At 40.9% G+C, this 19,787-nt stretch overlaps 1 protein-coding gene across 2 annotated transcripts; it reads left to right on the forward strand.

Annotated features, from left to right (window-relative positions):
• The first annotated feature begins 13,184 nt into the window (after positions 1 to 13,184).
• On the forward strand, positions 13,185 to 18,317 carry cox17 (cytochrome c oxidase copper chaperone COX17). 2 transcript variants are annotated; one of them, XM_079518187.1, is made up of 4 exons: positions 13,185 to 13,324; positions 14,527 to 14,668; positions 15,590 to 15,710; positions 18,126 to 18,317. In XM_079518187.1, exons 2-3 carry the CDS (start codon positions 14,547 to 14,549, stop codon positions 15,672 to 15,674), a joined length of 207 nt encoding a protein of 68 aa, XP_079374313.1. In that variant the 5' UTR covers positions 13,185 to 13,324; positions 14,527 to 14,546; the 3' UTR covers positions 15,675 to 15,710; positions 18,126 to 18,317. The 2 variants fall into 2 exon arrangements, with proteins under 2 accessions (XP_079374313.1, XP_079374314.1); XM_079518188.1 differs by having other exon boundaries at positions 13,201 to 13,324; positions 14,531 to 14,668.
• The last annotated feature ends 1,470 nt before the right edge of the window (positions 18,318 to 19,787 follow it).

The raw sequence follows: 19,787 nt of genomic DNA on the forward strand, positions 1-19,787 counted from the left end.
TGTGACATGCTCCATATATGGCCAATAGTAGAATTAATTCCATATGTTGATCTGACCTCATCAAACCCTGTACACTCAAGACATGCTCCATGCACATACGGCCAGACATCATCAAACCCTGTACACTCAAGACACCGCCCCCGCTGCCACCCTTAGATGGCTCCAAATATGAAGCTGACCTGTTCTGACATTCCATATATGTTCACTCTCCATATGGCCAGTACAGAATTCATTCATTCATATGTTGATCTGACCTCCCATGCCTTGCCAGCAGTCTGCCGTCACCCAGGCGGATGCACGCTTCTCGCCCTCAGGCGTCTTACTGGTAGATATATACTGTATATATTTTTAGGCATTTCTGCTTTAGTACAGTGGAGAAAGACGGTAAAGAGGATATATGGGCAAATCTCTGCCTTTGTGGTATGGGCACCAATCAAGTAATTCAGGGACTCAAGTAATTCAGTGTCATATAGGCTTGAATGCTGCTCATGACAGAGTTGAATGATGACCGGATGTTGAATTCAATGAACCCACGACAACAAATCTTTGCCAATGTGTGCTACAGTATGCAGTGCAGGCACTAACTGGAAGAGCCACTATGGCGTCCTGATACTTCTTAATACCATAATTCCTCGAAGGAGCTCTCAATTACTGTATACGGTAATCAATGTCAATATGGGTTTGAGTTCCATAATCCTCTGTTAGTGGGGTTGGAGAGTCCCCTGATGTTGTGGGTTCAAGTTCCATAACTATGTGGGTTAGAGTTCCATTTGTTGTGCCATTCTCGCGTGGTTCGGGTTCCCCTTGTGGTATGGATATGTTCATTTGTTTGGGTTTGTTTGTTAGCAAGATAACCTGAGAACGAAAGGCTATCAGTAGGCTGCTTCTGCAGGCGAGATGATTAAGGTCTTATTGGTCAGGTCTGACTATTATATAAGCAAAATAACTTGAAAACGGAAATGTGTTTGAAACTTGGTGGGAATGGTTTTGGGTTGAAAAGAAAAATGATCAATATGCTGCGCTGAAGGGATGATTATGTTTGGGGTTGAAGGTCAAATGTCAAAGATAAAGGTCACAAAGAAGATGGTTGCTATGCGTTGGAAACCTCCTCACATGCTAACATTTCGCCAATGGGCTTTAACCTTTTTAGATATTGTCTATCTACAGATGTCAACGGCAAGGTCACATGGAGCAAAAGAGAAGAATTTTTATTTTTTATTTTTCTCCTATTACACAGTGGTAAGGAATTTGGCTCGCCTTTCGGCTCGGCTTCAAATTGTTTGGTAGAAAGTAATAGCAAGTGTTAACAAGTATTACTTGACAGGGATCGTGACGTGAACGCTTCTACCTTGATCCCCCGTTCAACAATAATGCAAAAGACATGTGTAAAGAAATAGGAAACTGTAATCTAACCACATGCTTCAAAGACACGAAAAGAAGGAATTTGGCACAGGTATGCTTTTTGACATTGTTGGTCCTGGGAGGGAGGGAGGGAGGGAGGGGTGGGTGGGTCTATTGTTTGTTTGTTTTTGTGTTTCTCATTTTTCTTTTACTACGTATACTGTACATATATCCTGTTTTTGTGTTTTGTGTGTCTTTATTCATTCATAATGCTTGTACTTGTACTTGTACTGTTTTTGTCATGAATAAAAAAAACTACTGATAACAAAAAATAACAAAACAACACGCAGGCGGGTTCAAATCTAGCTCATGATATTCATACTAGTCATTATTTTCTTGCATGCGGATTACACAGTTAAACTATTCATGTTTATCATTGCATCAACCAAAATCCATTGCATAACCTGAAATACAAATGAACCTTCAAATGGTCGCCTGGTTCTCAGCCAATGCAGCTGGTAGAGCTGGTATAACCTTGAGAAGTGCCAAAGGGCACTTCTCAAGGTTATACCTTGCACATCTAAACCTAAAAAAAAACTGCTGGACAGAGGTCATACGAGGTCAGACCAGAATACAGCCTTTAGCTCCCATTAGCAATGCATTTTTAATCGCCACAAAAAACCTAAGGGGGAGATAAAAACTCATTGCTAATGGGAGCTAAACTGAGCGCACAAACTCATAAGCCACAGCCCATTTCACCAGCCTGTGGACGGGTGGATAATTCCCAACCCTGCCATTGTCCTGGCTCTCTCCTGCGTCATTGTCAAAGTACAGTGGAGGACAGGATGTATTGAAATGTAGCCCAACACAGACTCTAGCATCTATAATCTGGCGTGATTGTATTTATTTTGTCTGAACATTACACAGGCAATACCATTTATCATACATCATTTCTAAGAACATCAGCCAGCAGCACGAGTCACGTTGAGAGCTTGTAGATCGGCTATTTTCAGCGAATGGATTTGGTGTAGAGGGGAAAAGGGTATAGAGGACACTGGTCAATGAAGTAAATGGGATTGAATTTGTTAAAATAGTGCTAAAGTGCTCAATTTGGTTACTTAATGTAAAATACTAGTTGCTACCTACCGCACCTACTTTTTAAAGTGCTCATTGGCGAATGATTGCTCTGCTGCTAAAACTGCTTGTACCATATTTTATATATATATATATATATATATATATATATAATATACGTGAACCACAGCAGTGGTTCGCAAACCTTTTTGCCCGTGCCCCAATTTGATTTCATCACCATGCCCAAAGTGCATGGTGATGAAAATACCAGATCTACAAGCTCACATTGTGGCGCAAATCTTGTACTGTAGATCGACTATTTTCACTACATCTTAGAGTTTTGTTTTCTAAATTATGGAATTTCTTAGATTTTTCCTTGTATTTCTTCATGAAATAAATGAAAGAAATATTTGAATTTTGTTTTGAATTCATGAAAATGTTTTTTTTTCCAACTTTTTATTGTCATTGCCGGGGTAGACGATACATTTTATACATGAAGCATCATATAGCATCATTCAGTTCTCAGTACAAAATTGTCTCCCCAAGGAGACAGCAGCAACATTGAAAGTAACACATTTGAAAATAATAATAATCATAAATAATACTAACAATAATAATAAAGTGAAGAAATGTACATGAAAAATAAAAAATAAAATAAAAATAAAGAAGAGGAAAGAGGGGAAGGGGGGGGGGGGTCCATCAATCAAAGAGTACGATAAATAGTATATGCGAGTTACAGAACGTACCATACATATTTGTATAAATACTGTCACAATCTACCCACATATTGTACAATCATATCACATTAAACATTCATGATCTCTTTGTAGAAATACATCTTTGTAATGTTAAATCTCGATGCGTGCGAAGGGCGTCCATTTCTTAATAAATTGCTCATTTTGTAGCCTCACCAAATAAGTAATTTCTTCCATGTCTCTAATTTCTTTTACTTTATTCAGCCATTGTTTGTGGGTTGGAGGGTGTTTTCCTAGCCAATTTATTGTGATAGTCTTTTTGGCCGCTGTTAACAATATCTGGAGGAGGTACACCTTTTTCCTACCTTCAAACCCAGTCGGCACCACTCCTAGAATAGCGGTCTTGAAATCTTGTGGTATCTGAGTGTCATTAAATCATTAAATGTCATTAAAAACATTATTCCAGAATTGCTGTAACTTAGGACACGTCCAAAATATATGCGTATGGTTACCGATCTGTTCACCACATTCCCGCCAGCACTCAGTTGTAGGAGTAGTGCCTGCTCTACCAGTCAATAATGGAGTCTTAAAATATCTGCTTACAATTTTCCATTGATATTCTCTCCAAGAGTTAGAGTTTGTTACTTTATGCACTTCAGTGCAGGCATCTAGCCATTCTTCTTGTGAAATCTCTTGTTGTATTTCTGCCTCCCACTTGGCTTTTATATAAAGAGAATTATTGGGAACCATTTCTAGCAGAGTTTGATATAAGATAGAAATTACTTTGGTGAATGAACCATGCTTTAGTATGTCCATAAAAAGAGATGCCAGACTCGAAGGGGTTCGAATGTTGTCCCAGTCATCATGTCTTTGTAAATAGTGTCTTAGTTGGAGGTATCTATAAAAATCAGTTCTGGGCAGATTAAACTCATTTCTGAGTTGTTCAAATGACTTTAACTGATTGGAGGAAAATAACTGGTGAAAATGTTTTAAAGAAATAATAATTGTGCACACTTATATAACAGTAGTTTATTAAGCTACTGAGTTCAAGGTTTCTATATTTTGTCTCCCGAGGGAGAAATTTGTCTTGGACCCCAAGGACCCGCCCTGCAGCATACAGATACAGATACAATACAATAGACAACAAAGGCACACAGTGACCCGTACACCATTAAAATACCACACACCACCATATCTAGTGCAAAAGAGGGGAAGAACATCACCTCAAGCTACTGAGTTACAACGTTTCAGTCTCACAACCTTCATCAGGTATCCTGATAAAGGTTGTGAGACCGAAACGTTGTAACTCAGTAGCTTAATAAACTACTGTTACATAAGTGATAAGTGAAGACCGTGTGCAGGATCTCCTTTCTCTCATTATTCGCACTGGTTGCCTGCGCCGACGCAAAAGGACTTTTTTTCTACAAAGAAATAATAATTAAAAACAAAATGATGGCAAACAAAGAATAAAGGGACCCATAAAAATGTGTCCGCGACTCACAAACGGGTCCCGACCCACTGTTTGGGAACCATGAGTGAAGTGAACTGCAGAGTTCACGTATGGTACAAGCCTCGGGACAAGTGCTGTTCCTGAGGCGAGATTTGTCTCGCATTTAAAACTCTGGAATCTCCTTCTGGAGAGAAGAGGGGATTTGGAGAGAGAGGGAGAGCCATGTGGGGTGAGAGGAGTCTCTCTCTCTCTCTCTCTCTCTCTCATGTGGGGTGAGAGGAGTCAACCATCACCATCTGCAGGGACGTGCAGAGACTGTGAGAGAGGCAGCTAGGGACTGAAATGCCCCAAAAGGACAATTTTGGCAAAAGAAATAAATGAAAATAAATGGTAAATGGTGCATTTATATAGCGCCTTTATCCAAGGCGCTTTACATAGATTGTGCATTACATTCACCCATTCACACACACATTCATATACTGATGGCGACGGAAACCATGCAAGGCACCAACCAGCACATCAGGAGCAATTAGGGGTTCAGTGTCTTGCTCAAGGACACTTCGACACTAACTCTCCTGAGAGATAGCAGATCTCTTGTAAATCAGCTATTTATTAGCTACTGAAGATGCTGCTGGATTTCATACACAGTGCAAAATGCTGCGTTCAAGTTCAGGAGAGTTTGGAAAAAGGCAATTCTCCTGAATGCTGCATGCCATCAGGTATGGCGTGGAAAGGAAAGGGGTGGCATTTGCATTTCTTTCACCATAGTAAAAGCTACATTCGTGGTCTTGGAGAGGGCAGTTTTTTTTTTACAGATGGGTAAAAGGGCAGGTGCTCATGCAGCCTCAAGCCCCCTTTGATGCCTATAGTGTGGACGTGCCTGACCATCTGCGTCTTGCGTATGGTACGTACATGTGACATACATGGAGGACACAAAAGGAAGGTCACGGGCAATAAATAAGCTTTGACGCTGTGCGTACAACAAATCATTCCGGCCGTCACCTCTCAAGTCCCAAGGGCATGGGTTGTGTTGTTGTCGTACCACGATGTGACTGAGAAGACGAGTACACTCTCCACGGGAGGTCTGAATTAAGTGCTGCATTATTGCCGCTCCGCTCACAGCAAAACTTTTTAAGCTGACGCAGGAAGCGGAGCCTCCGGTGGCTGGTGGGCCTTGTTAATTATACACCGGCATTTGTTTGGCAGTGGTGGGAGAGAAGTACTCAAGTTTTTAAGTAAAAGTATCAATACTGCAATGTAGAAATACTCCGTTACAAGTGCATGGCCCTATGATTACAAATTTACTTGAGTAAAAGTACAAAGGTAGTGTGTATCAAAATGTACCAAAAGTAGAACGTACTACTGCTCGATTCACATGAAAATCTATTGATAACAACCAGTAGTTTACTTATCAAGACGATGCAATGGAGCCAGTAGGCTCTACTGGAGCCTACTGGCTGCAATTAGGAAACACGGAGATGTCCGACATGGCGTTGGTCGCGTCTATTATTACTAACACTAACCCTAAATCTAACCCCAACTCTAACCATATAACCCTAAATGTAACCTCAGTCTTAACCAGCCACGTAAGTCGCCTAACCTCATATCAGTCTTAACCGGCCACGTAAGTGCCCTAACCTCATATCAGTCTTAACCGGCAACGTAAGTGCCCTAACCTAACCTCATATCAGTCTTAACCGGCCATGTAAGTGCCCTAACCTCATACAAGTCTTACGGCCAAGCTACACCAGGCTTTTCTCGCACAAAACGCGCACGTTTACCCTAAACGCGGGCCGTGCGAGAAAAGCCTGGTGTAGCTTGGCCGTTAACCAGCCACGTAAGTCCCCTAACCTCATATCAGTCTTAACCGGCCACGTAAGTCAGTTTCACAATGTTTTCGTGTCGGCGCGGAATTTCACTTCCGTGTTTCCTAATCGCAGGCTCCAGTAGAGTCTACTACTGGCTCCATTGCATTGTCTTGATAAGTAATCTACTGGTGAGTATCGGTTGATAACATTCGAAGCGTGTGCATTATGCAGAAGGTCCCATTTCACAAGTTTGCAAATGTAAAAAATGCATTTAAAATCTTTTGAAAATAGCAGATCTACAAGCTCACAGTGCTTCGCATGGTGACACATTGTGAGTTTGTAGATCGGCTATTTTCAAATGGCCGAAGTGGTTACTGTATGTTTTGTAATAATAATCTGAATCTACAAAGTAACTATTAACTATAACGTTTTCAAATAACTGTAGTGGAGTAAAAGTATAACATTTGCCTCTTAGTGTAGTAGAAGTAAAAGTATTGAACATTGGAAATACTCAGGAAAGACAAATACCTAAAATTAAGTACTACAGTACTTGAGTAAATGTACATAGTTACTTTACACCACTGCTATTGCATGTCATCTCCCCTCTCTCTCCTGCTTTCCCTGTCTCTCTTTTCACTAAATTGCACGAAATAAATCAGAAATGCCAAAATATCATCTTTGAAAATGAAAGTGTCCACTCTCATCATGCATCACATTGATGACAGTAGACATATTTGGGTGCACGCCAGGGATGACAACAGCAGATCTGTAACATGCGGGGACTTGACACAGCCTCATGGGCCTGACACACCAAGCTGACGTCGGGTCTGGTGTGTCGGGTCTGGTGTAGAGTTTTGTGGTAGCGACGCGTGGCGTCTGTCTAGACCGGTCACTCAATTTGCATGTAGCATTGATAACAGAGAGCGGGATGGAGAGGAAGGGGGTGGGACGGCCGGCCCTCTCTTGCTTTTGCCAGTGCGAACCAGAAAAGTAATGTGGACAGCATGCATGCACCGAGAGAAATAGAGCGAAGCAGAGAGCATTAGTGTGGGTGTGTGTGTGTGTGAGACTGTGTGTACAGTATGTGTGCATGTGTCTGTGTGTGTGTGTGTGTGTGTGTGTGTGTGTGTGTGTGTGTGTGTGTGTGTGTGTGTTAGAGAGAGAGAGAGAGAGAGAATTTGTTAACGGAAACACCGGCACATCATCAGATTTGATCGTTTTATCATCGTTATTTATGTTATTTATTTACGTTATTTATATTGTGTGTGTGTGTGTGTGTGTGTGTGTGTGTGTGTGTGTGTGTGTGTGTGTGTGTGCTAGAGAGAGAGAGAGAGAGAGAGAGAATTTGTTAACGGAAACACCGGCACATCATCAGATTTGATCGTTTTATCATCGTTATTTATGGCATGCACTCACGTCTGGCAAAAGACAAGGTTTATCAATGTCAAAACTCACTTGAAGGTAAAACCCTGTATTCAACAAGAGCTGCATTGTGAGGGCTATAATGTAATATTATTTATGAATTGTATTTTCCCATTATGGTAAAAACAAAAATGCTAACCCAGTGTCACCCAGTGTCAATTATCTAATGTAATCCTGGGCGCTACACTCCCTCTGGCAACCTGGGGAGAGCAACGGACTGAGTTTCCCCGGTTGGACGTAACACAGTTCCTTTCCCCTCCATCAGGCGCCCCGGCTGGCCAGGGGGCGACAGTATAGAGTCCAGTATCATTGCATGTTTGTTGTGAGGGTACCGTACCTATACTATGGGACACGGGGAGAACATGCAAACTCCACACTGAAAGGCCCTTTTGCCAACCCCACCCAGGATATGGGCACTGATGACGCGGAGGAGAGAACACGCCCCCCAGCACCCACAGCGGGACTCGAACCCAGGACCTTCTAGCTGTGAGGCGACATCACTAAAACACCTTTTAACACCGATGTCTCATGGGGTGCAGAACATAGTCAATAGTCAGGATAAATCGGCTCAGGGTGTAGGGGCTAATGCGCCGATCCAGTTATTAATTAAATATATAATACATAATATAGGGTTATTGATTAGTAACATAATATGCCAGGATGCTTCGCTTCTGAAAACCTTCAACACAATTCCGGTTACGGTATGTCTGAAGAGGGTCAAGCATGACATAACATCATCATCATCATCATCATCATCATCATCATCATCATACCCACTGCACCAAAACCAACTGTATGCACTCTTAACACAGTAAGGCAGTGGTTTCTCAAAGTGGGTGCGGGGACCCCCCCCCAGGTGTCCTTGAGGGGGTTCCAATCCAGGGGGTCTCCAGCTAAATTAGTGGCTGTTGGGCACTGGTCTACTTGGGCACGAATGTTGAAAATGTATGTATTTAAAAAACAATTTGACTCGTTTCACACAAATTTCACACAAATCTTCTCTTATGGAGGTTTTTCTTGGCATAAAGTCTTTTCAGGTGGAGGACCGCAGCCAAATAATATAATATAATGATAAAGTATAAGGTGCCTCCATCAAATGGAATATCTTATGCACAGTATATCGGACGTGCCACAGTTTTAGGGTCATTGTAATGTTTGTACTGTGCGTGCTGACATTTGCGGTGTAAAATGTTCATCATTGACCTGACCACTTTAATAGGTCAAAGGGGCTTAGGCTTAGCCCTTCCCTTGACACGATCAGACTCGTGTAGGGGGGGGCTCGAAAAAGAGCTGGGTGAAGAGACACTTACTTCATAGCATCTCAACGCTGGTGGGCTGTCGCCTCCATCTCCCCGCTTCTGTCTGGGACGCTCCACTGAACCAGTGGAAATCTGCTGGTCATGGTCGGGAGGAATTGCACCGTGTCTGTGGTCACGCACATTGCCCCCCCCTCCCCCAGAGGAGTTAGGTAGCTCAAACTGGAACAAGAAGGAGTTTTCTTTTGTTTTTTAAAGAGCAGTGTTTGATGAGTTCACAACATGCACACATTGCACAGTGAAGAATGTGAAGAGTGCGTTTCGGATGTGGATGCAGATTTGTCAAAGGGACAGATTATGCCGACAGCGAAAATAATGTGCTTATATTCGCTTGTTTATGTGGCACACAGCTGGCCCGAAAACCTTGAATAAGTGAGTCAGCATTTAATGTGCACGGCTGTTCTACCGTACACTGTGCACAGCAGAGCATGTGCATTATGTAAACACATGCACATTCACATCCCCCCCACACACATACATACACACAGTTATTTAATATTTATACATTCATAAGTGCAGGTATACCATTACCTATACAGATTCTGACTGTCACAGTAATACATGTATCCTGTGTCTAATCAAGGGTGTTGTAAGTGGGTAATAATGATGAAACCGTTTGTAACTGTTGCACCTTCAAGACATTTGGGAGATTAGTCAAATTTAAGCGGAGAAAATACTTTCTTGATCCCAGAGGGGCTTGAGGTACTGTATACTTAGTTACAATGTAGGCTAGGGGAGAAGAGGCCAGGGTAAGTCTATCCACCAGGTAAGAAGAGCCACCACATATTTCAAGGAATCCATAAAATATATATTACACAGTACCAATTGTAGGTTTATCTTAACGTCATGCAGCCATGTGATGTTTTGGATCATATCGTGCACATAGTGAATGAACCAGTATATGTAAAGTGATTTTATACGACCCAATAACCAAATGGTAACTAGATGATAGGCATCCTATCGTATGGGTTTTCTAAACTTCTTCATTTTCCTTTTCACTTTTTATTTTACATGACTAGTAGCACTTTCATATTTTTTCTGTTGTCCTATATTCTTTTACTTATCACTTATCATGTTTTTTTAATCTAATTTTTGTTTGTTTTTAATAATAAAATAATTCAAATTACATAAATGAGAAAAAGAGGTTGCGCATCAGCAATGGTTTTCAGTGGAGTGCCAGACCCAAATCCAGTATACATCAAAAAACAGGAATTAAAAAAAATCCAAAAAGGTAGCACATCCAAAAATTAAACAAGCGGTGGACAAAGTACTCACATTTCCATTTCTTTATTGGAACACACCAAAAAGGAACGCTTACGCGTTTCGGCTATGCAGCCTTCATCAGAGCTCTGATGAAATGGAAATGTGAGTACTTTGTCCACCGCTTGCTTAATTTTTGGATGTGCTACCTTTTTGGAATTTTTTTAATTCCTGTTTTTTGATGAATTCAAATTACATGTAATGAAAACGGTCAGGTTCTCGTAAAAAACCCTATAGCAGGGGCGGGCAACTTTGACGATGGAGAGGGCCACTATATTTCCACACTCACTCCCTAGGGCCATATATTACTGTCGTAGCAAAAATAGCCGATCTACAAGCTCAAAACGCGTCGCACTGCGACGCGTTTTGAGCTTGTAGATCGGCTATTTTTGCTATATTCGAATTGAAATCTTGAATTTTTATTTTTGTGTAATTGGAATCCTGAAAATTAACATTTTAATGTAATTTCAAATGCCTTTAATTATACTTGTGTTGAGCAATTGAGCTACTAATTTAGACTGAAGTAATTAAAACGGGTCATGTTTGCATGTTGTGGAATTGTAACAGCTGAAACCAATATTATATCAGTATTCTGACATTAACCTGAGGCCACATTAAGTGAAGGTGGGGGCCACATGTGGCCCCCGGGCCGCCAGTTACCCACCCCTGCCCTATAGGGTTTCTTACCTCACCGTAGCTGCCAACTTTCCTGTGGAAAGATCTAGCATTTATGCATAATGCAAACGTTCTGGTGTGCAGAATCAAATAAACGAAGTTGAGCAGATGATATAATGATTTCTCTGTCTGCAGGTGAGTAGTAAGCTTGGTATTGTACTTCTGCTAGTTCAAGCACGGACTGGCCATCGGGAAGTTTGGGATTTTAATTGTATTTTCAACATTTTTTTCCTGCTGCCAACATGAAATATATGGTGCTTTCTCTCGCACCCAGAGACTTGCACAATGGGGTTCATACCGTACGTATGACTGTGACCCCCTCATATAATGGAACTAACTGTCACTCACAGGAATCAAATAATTCCTGTGACATGACTCTGTGACTCTGTGACATGATTCTTTTTTTACCCTGCACCTGTTTTGAGGGGCGCAAGCTGTTGGAAATTATTTGAAGGCTCTGAAACAGCAGTAACTGTGTGAGGCTAGATTATCCACATCATGTGTGCAATTCTGTAATGAATTTTTGTTTGTCATTGATGTTTTATGTGTGGCTGTAGCTGGGGTGAAAGCCCAAGACAAATTTCCCTTGTGGATAATAAAGTTTACCTTGACCTTGACCGCATGGGGGTTCCACCTTGACCTCTTGGGCCAAGGTCAAGGTAAACTTTATTGTCCACAAGGGAAATTTGTCTTGGGCTTTCACGCCACTTGCCTGGAGAGGAGGCCGTCCTATAGCTGAACCCTTACTCATAGAGTGGTCACACTTGCCTGGGGTTTAGTTTAGGTCTCGTGCCTGACTGCCAGTGCCTGGGCTGGGTGGTTCTGGCCTGGGAGGGAGGTAAGGACATCGAGGATTTCATGGGAGACAAATCAAATCTCAGCACGGCACCTGTTCTAAACAGGAAGCTATCATACCACGGACCAGCAAAACAAACAAACAAACAAACAAACAAACAAACAAACAACCAAACAAAAATAAAATATAACAACTGTATGAGCAACAGAGACAATACTAACCACTTCCGGCGCTTATATCTCATCATGACGCAGAAAGTTTGTTTATATTATGTAATTAATTTGAAATGAGGACCAACAGGCACATTCGTACTGTTATTCCCTGACCCTGACATCTGTGGACATTTCAGCACATGGCCCATAGGTGGCCCATTTCAGCACATGGCCCATAGGTGGCCCATTTCAGCACATGGCCCATAGGTGGCCCTCCTATTTCTTTTGGTGACTCCATGTTGTTTATGTGAGCAACATAGACAGACATATATCTACTCTTAAGGACTTCTCCTTAAGAAGTCCTTACGGACTTGTCACTTCTCCTTAAGAAGTCCTTAAGGCTATGGGCCTTTGCCCTTTATATCCACCACGACCATTTATTTCAGCTCGAGACAGCCTCCAATAGTGGTTTTCAACCAGTGGTCCGGGGACCACCAGTGGTCCTTGAGGGGGTGTCAGCTGGTCCCGCTAAATGATGGAGAGTTTCTAACCAAATGGACCCGGGCCGGGTACATTTGGTTTCATTTTACACTCTCAAGAGTTCAATTATTGTTAAACATCTGCATTAATACAAGAAGTTTACACATTTAGAGAATGTAGAAGATTTGTTATTTTGATCAACATGCCTGTTAAGCCTATTATCTATGCTGCAAGTTCAATACAGATTGATTGATTGATTGAAATATTTATTAACAGTTTGCAGAATTACAGTACAATTCAAGCACAACTCAATACAAAGACTGTGAGTGGCCCAATAAAGCATTACACTTTTCTTCCACCTTGTTCAATTCATCAAAACATTTAGAGACGTACAAATAGACACTTCTATATTTTCTCCCTGGAAATAAAAACGTCTGGGTTTCCGAGGCTACTTCTATATAGCCAAAGAACAGAACAGGAATTCATCATAAATGGAACAGCATGGAATTGTCAATATTGTGGACAAATGTTTATCCAACGAGAACAAAATATTCTTACGTTTTGGGTCAGCGATGCTAAATGTCATCCGTGGCTCAAATGCCGAATAAATAATGGCCCTCACTGGCCCTCATATGACAAGGGCTGAAAACATGAAAACCACTGATTTATTGCATCCGCACTGAATGTTACTGAATCGTGACTACATATCCCAGAAGTCTGCGCGTTTAGCCCACGTGACAATATTAGGAAGAGAGAGCACATGTGTTTCACAACCGACACTCCTCCTCACCTCCTGTTTGATCTTGAAAGTCGAAGTGGCAACAAGAACCACCGTAGCTGCTAACCGGCTAACATGTGAGTTACATAATATATATAATATGATATTAATGATGACGCTATCTCGTTGCTATGCGGCTGAGAAACATCCCGTTGATGAAAACGTTCAGTTTGTCTTACAGTCTTATGAATCAGCTGTTAAAATAAATAGGTAGACGCGCTGTAGATGATTTACTGTGGTTTACTGTGGTGTTGCCAGATTGCGTGGGAGAAATAAGCATGTCAGGTCAAGCCCAAAAGAAACCACATCGGCTATTAAAAAAGAAACGTGGCGGAATAAAGTGTCAAATGTGGAATATTTTTGATTCATTTTTAATCAATCATCAACAACACAAATCTGGGGTCCCTCGCAACAAATATTTTTAGATGTAGGGTCCTTGGACAAATCTATGTCCTTTAATATTGACATGGAAATGTGCGAGAATCATGGGAAGCGAGCCCAAATAAGCAACTACACTTAATAGAAACAAGCCCCGAAAACCATAGATATGCCGAAAACGGCAACCAATATCTTAACCAACTTTACAGAAAAAAACATTTCCCAACGTCGCTTATAATAAGACATGGCAACACTGATTACTGTGGTTAGCCTATATAGCTAACATTGAGCTAACGTTTTATTCCGTGGTACGTTGGTGTCGCTTGCAAATAAAAACAAACAAACAAAACGAGCAACACGCTTTAATTAAGAAGGCAAGCTACACCCTTCCCTTCAAGCGGAGGCTGGGACCGAGGTAGCCTAAACCAGTGGTTTTCAACCAACGGTCCGGGGACCACCAATGGTCCCATTTTGTCAGAATCGATAAATACATCTACGAGAGTCTAAATCTTAGGCTACAGTACGTCCTTGGGGGAGGCTCCAGCCAGATGGCCCCTAGCTAAACGATGTAGAGTTTGTATTAACCGAATGAACCCTAAATAGATCTTTAACTCCTGAGTTACTGTTAAACATCTGCATTACTTTAAGAAGTCTAGACAATTAGAGTATGTAGAATAATTCTTATTTTGATCTGTTATCTCTCCTAATGGTACCTAACATCAACACACCATGGAATTGTGGACAAAATCTTATCCAACGATAACAAAACATATTCTTTAGTTTTGGGCCTGAGAGGCTAAATCTCATCAAATGGTGGTCCATGCCGTAGCTAAAAAATACTGCATAAATAATGGACCTTGATGTGAAAAGGGTGTTTTAAACGTATTGTTGTCTTTTCCAGACAGATAGATCATCATCATCATGTCGACCCCACTAGCTGCTGCCAGTTGCGAGTCAGTTCCAGCGGCCGATGGTGCAGCTGAGAAGAAGCCTCTCAAAGCTTGTTGCGCCTGTCCTGAAACCAAGAAACCAAGGGATGCTTGGTAAGTTTTTGAATCGAAAAATAAAAGCCTTACTATACTTTTACTTGAGTAAAAGTATCAGTGCTGCAATCAATGTAGAAACAATCAATGTACAAGTAAAAGACCAGAATTCAAAATGTACTTGAGTGAAAGTACCAAATTATTGGCATCAAAATGTGCTTTAAGTACCAAAAGTAGAAAGTGGTCTTTATGCAGAATGTCTCATTTCAGGTTTTAAAATGTATAAAATAAAATAAAATGGCAGATCTACAAGCTCACAATGCTTTGTGCTTGTAGATCGGCTATTTTCAAATGGTTGAAATGTGTCTGTGTATATAAGGCTTAAGTGGTTAATGTAGTGGTTTTGTAATAATCAAAATCTACAAAGTAACTAAAGTTTTCAAATAATTGTAGTGGAGTAAAAGTACAATATTTGCCTCTGAAATGTAGGAGTAGAAGTGAGAGAACTGAATATTTGAAATACTCCAGTAAAGTAAAAGTACCTACAAATCGTACTTGAGTATACAGTGCTTAAGTAAATGTACAGTTTGGTTATATTCCACCACTGCCAAGGCGATCATGTCAATGGTGTAGACAAATATATATATATATATATATATATATATATATATATATATATATTAGCTATGCACAATATAAACTGTAGCAAATCGGCCATAAAAATGCCATGATCGGTCTAACAAATTATCCAGATTATTTTCACAGATATTGATGATGCAATAATAATGTGACCGTCAATGACTCTGTCGCTTTTGTTTTGTGTATTTCTAATATTTGAAGGCAGCATAATCCGTATTATATCAGAATCGGTCCGAATCTGTATCGGCAGATATGACCCTGCAAATAATCAGATCTGATATCTGTCATATTTTCATAAACGTGCACCCCTAATATTTTCATTACTCCCTTCCACCCTCCTAGCATCATCGAAAGGGGAGAAGAGAACTGCACAGATCTGATCGAAGCTCACAAAGAATGCATGAGGGCGCTTGGATTCAAGATCTAACTTTCTCCATAATGTGTGTGTTGGTGTGAATGTTTGGTAAGTATCGTCACCACCACCAGACTTGCAAACAATCAATGGCTGCTGCCACATCTTTGTAAATGAATGCATGCAGACTTACAGACACAATCTCACTCCAGAAAAAACAATAATGGCTCCTCTGGGTCCATCATTAAACCATTTAATTTGATGTCTCCTTAGCTTTTAACCACTTTAACCATTATTTTAAACTTTAGCTGTTGGAAAATAGCAGATCTACAAGCTCATAGCGCGGCTTACGAGCTTGTAGATCACAGATGCGGCCAATTACAGATAATTCTGGGGGTCCTTCCTTGACATGAAAAAGTTTGAGCACCAGTGCACCAAATATGTTTTTCAGAAAACTGTCGTGATTTAGAAGACATTTGATTTGTAGAATCTGGTGTCAGGGCTTTATGGGTTAAACCATTATTATACTGGTCCAACTTTTGGACCAGTATAATGGGCTTTTGTATTGAATGATGGGGTGGAAGTTGGAGGAACAGCATGTTCATCATGGAGGCACTTTGGCCGTGGGAGGGGCTGGGAGGGGGAGTGAGTGAGTGAGTGAGTGATGCATGATGTCTGTATTGTGTGTCCATCCATTGTGTGTCCCATGGGGAATGTGCCTCCATCCATGCGCTGCCTGGCTGGCTCTGTAGCGTTTTACTTGTATGCGTCAGTCAGTCCAGGGCAGGATAGCATGGCGTTATTATGACTGCAGACCTGGGCCTGTGGGGGCCTTGTCCGATGCTCGCACTGTAATATCCCAGTGTACATGTCATGTGTAAAACCAAATAGATTTGGTTATTTGCAGCATTGTGCACTCAATTTATAAATTGACATTGTTCCGTTCGTTTTGTAGAAAATGGCATGTTGAGTGCTTGTAAAAGAGCCTTTTGTTTTGCCCTTAGTTCGCAAAGATGAAAAACCTCCCAGGTGACATGTGTTCTGCTCAGTGAGGCTTCATCGGGAAGCCTAATGAAGTTTGGCTTGGGTGATTTTTCTTTGCCAACTAAGCCATGAAGACTTTAAAAAGAAAATCTGAAACTGAACAGAGTGAAAAATATGGTTTTGTAGAATTTGTACCAAGGAAAGTAACTTGTACTCTGCTATTGCTTCTGAGCTAATGCTCTCCAAAGAGCACCTAACTCCTGTGGGATGTAGTTTTAGATCCATGCCCTTATATTTCTTAACCCATTCAGGACGGGAGCCCCTTTTGGGGTTCTTGTTGCTATGTACAGTATATAGCAATATCACATTTTTGAAATCTTTGAATAAATATTTGAGAAAATTCAGAAAACTTAGATCACTTTTTAGAATCGGCCATAGTCCTTAATGTGGATTAATTAACACATGATTTATTTTCCCTGTGCACTTGTCCTTCCCTGTCCTGTGACTGTCCAACAACTGGCTTTGTTAGTACCCGTGTGTGTGTGTGTGTGTGTGTGTGTGTGTGTGCGCGTGTGCGTGTGTGTGTGTGTTTGTGTACCTGTCCCTCAAAAGAATGAGCATGGTTACTATGGTCACTGACATTACGTCAGACCACAGCTGATCAGGCTATATAAGACCTTGCACCACTCAGTTCACACGGGTGTGATTTTTCTTATTGTAACTGGTTGTACTGGAGTTTCCATTGTTTGTATAGCTAGCATCGTCACATAGATGAGTTGATGGTTTTTCAATTCCCCTTAACTGGTATATGCCTTAAGGGGTATGAAACCATAGGCTGTAGTTTGTTTGCCGTACTATTAATTTATTTTTATGAGTGAAAGCCACGTTAAGACTAAACTCTCTTTTTACAAGTGTGAACTGGCCAAGAGAAGAGGCAAATGTTAACACAGCTCTGCCAGTAACACAAATACAGGACAAGAACATTGACAGACGTATAACATTCGTAAATACAGTACTACCCACTACCTAGGGAGCTAAGGAGACACGGCAGGGAATCTAAAGTGAACAATATAAAACTAATATAAATATATACATTTGCTACTAAACTAAAATATATAACTAGCACGACAAGTTCGACAACATTTGCTACACGTCAAAGCAGTGCAAAACATAACAGGATGGTCAATAATTGCACACCTAAATCTAACTCACCCACGCATTCATGTGATGTGCTGCAACATGAAGCACATCATGGTGCTGAATGGAAGAAAATAAAACTACCAAATAAACCTATAGGGTCTCATGCTCCTTGGTATATAAATGCAGAATGCAATGAAATGAGTAACAGAAAAGAGAACTTAAAGAAAAAAACAAACGACTGAGTCGTTTTCTGTTCCCTCTCTGAGAGCTCTCTCATCTCCACACTTAGTCAAGTTCCCCTTTCAGAGAAGAGGGAGGTGGTTGGTTGGGAGGAATGGGAATAATTCATTCTAATTGTGAAACTGCTTAATACATTGTTCATACATTTCTCTTCTTTTGCAGTGTGTTGCTGACTGTCTGAGAGGGGGACCATGGATATTCCTTGTCTTTTTATTTATATCAACCCGAAGGGAATGAGCCATTGAAGAGGATGTGACTATGCTGTTCTTAATATTTTCAAGACTTGAACTTAAAGAAATGATGTGAATGTGTCCTGTGCTGTAGAAATTCAATAAAATCTATCTTATGCAATGATCACTTCTATTTTTTTTTCTTGACATAATTCCCCAATTAGTAGGGATGCACCGATATGGAAAATTTTGGCCGATACCGATGTTTAAAATAACAATTGGCCGATACTGATACCGATATGTTTAATTCATTTTTGTTGTTTTTATTCCCCCTTTTGTGCCAGGGAAACAAATTCGTCATCTTCAATACAATAAATAAATGTTCATCTACAGCTTGGTAGGCTGCAGATAACCAACACACCAACATAGCCAACGCAAAATGTATGCTTATTAACACATTAATTGCCTGGGGTTATTTAATCCATTAAATCAGTGGGCCCAGCGATTTATAGCAGCGGAGCACTTTTACCGACGGACCGGATGTTATCCCGGATGTGGCTGTAGCAGCTAAATGTAGCCAAAACACTAGAGCCGATCGACAACGGGAGGTATGATTAAATCTACCGCGACTAGCGACGGGACCGCGGTGGGCCGTCTAACACATGATCTTTTCTTAGAATTAGACGTTATGATGATTTAGATCAAGAGTTATTAACGTTTTAAGATTTTCGGTCTCGTCGGCAAAACGGGGGGAACATTTTCGATGACGTCCCACTGTTGTGCAACATCGAATGTTGCGCAACAGGTGCTCCCAGCCTGTGGAGCGATGCGATCGGTTTTGATATCAATAATCTCCGTCCTGTTAATCAATCTCTGTCTAGGGCACCAGACTACTAATTAACAGGATGGAGATCTCCGTCTGGGGCCCTTTTGGTGTTTTAAACTAAAGCATTATGTTATACTTTAGCTATTGAAAAATAGCAGATCTACAAGCTATGAGCTTGTAGATCTGCTATTTTTTCAAAATCGTGAATGTACCTCAAATCTTTGTGTGTGTGTGTGTGTGTGTGTGTGTGTGTGTATATATATATATATATTACAGAGTGAACATTTTAACTCAAATCTTTGCTTCTGGGGAGGTCCCTGGAACAACATATTTTCAGATGGGGGGGGGGGGGGGGGGAGGCATATTACATACATTTTTTGGGGTCCTTGACATGAAATATTGAGCACCACTGATACAGAAACATAAGGTTTTTCAGAAAACTGTCAGGATTTTGAAGACATTTTTTAAATTTTGATGTCAGGCCTAAATGGGTAACAAGAAAGAGATAAATATCAGCTACTGCCATCGGCCGATAATGGCAAATATCGTCTGATACGATATGTGGCCGATACATCGGTGCATCCCTACCAATTAGTTACAATTATTCTTGATACACTGACTCCAATATTTCATTGAGAAAAGTTTAAAACCATTAAAGTCCATTGACAATGTTATTATGGGAACCTCCTTTCATCTGTTCTAGGTTCTCACTCAGAATAAAGGCTGGTTCTAAATCTTCCTGTGAAAAGGGTTTGCCTGCCTGCCACAGTTGCTGTCCCCGGTATGCACCCGGCTTAAAATAACTCTTGCCCCTGGTACAGCCAACAC

This window comes from Electrona antarctica, assembly GCF_951216825.1.
Source record: "Electrona antarctica genome assembly, chromosome: 13".
NCBI classification, from domain to species: Eukaryota; Metazoa; Chordata; class Actinopteri; order Myctophiformes; family Myctophidae; genus Electrona; species Electrona antarctica.

What these genes read in the sequence shown, in the direction of transcription:
- cox17 (XM_079518187.1), top strand. Translation starts at nt 14,547, where the DNA reads ATGTCGACCCCACTAGCTGCTGCCAGTTGCGAGTCAGTTCCAGCGGCC. An exon ending in AAGAAACCAAGGGATGCTTG is followed by an intron (nt 14,669 to 15,589) that starts GTAAGTTTTTGA and finishes CCACCCTCCTAG; the next exon opens with CATCATCGAAAGGGGAGAAG.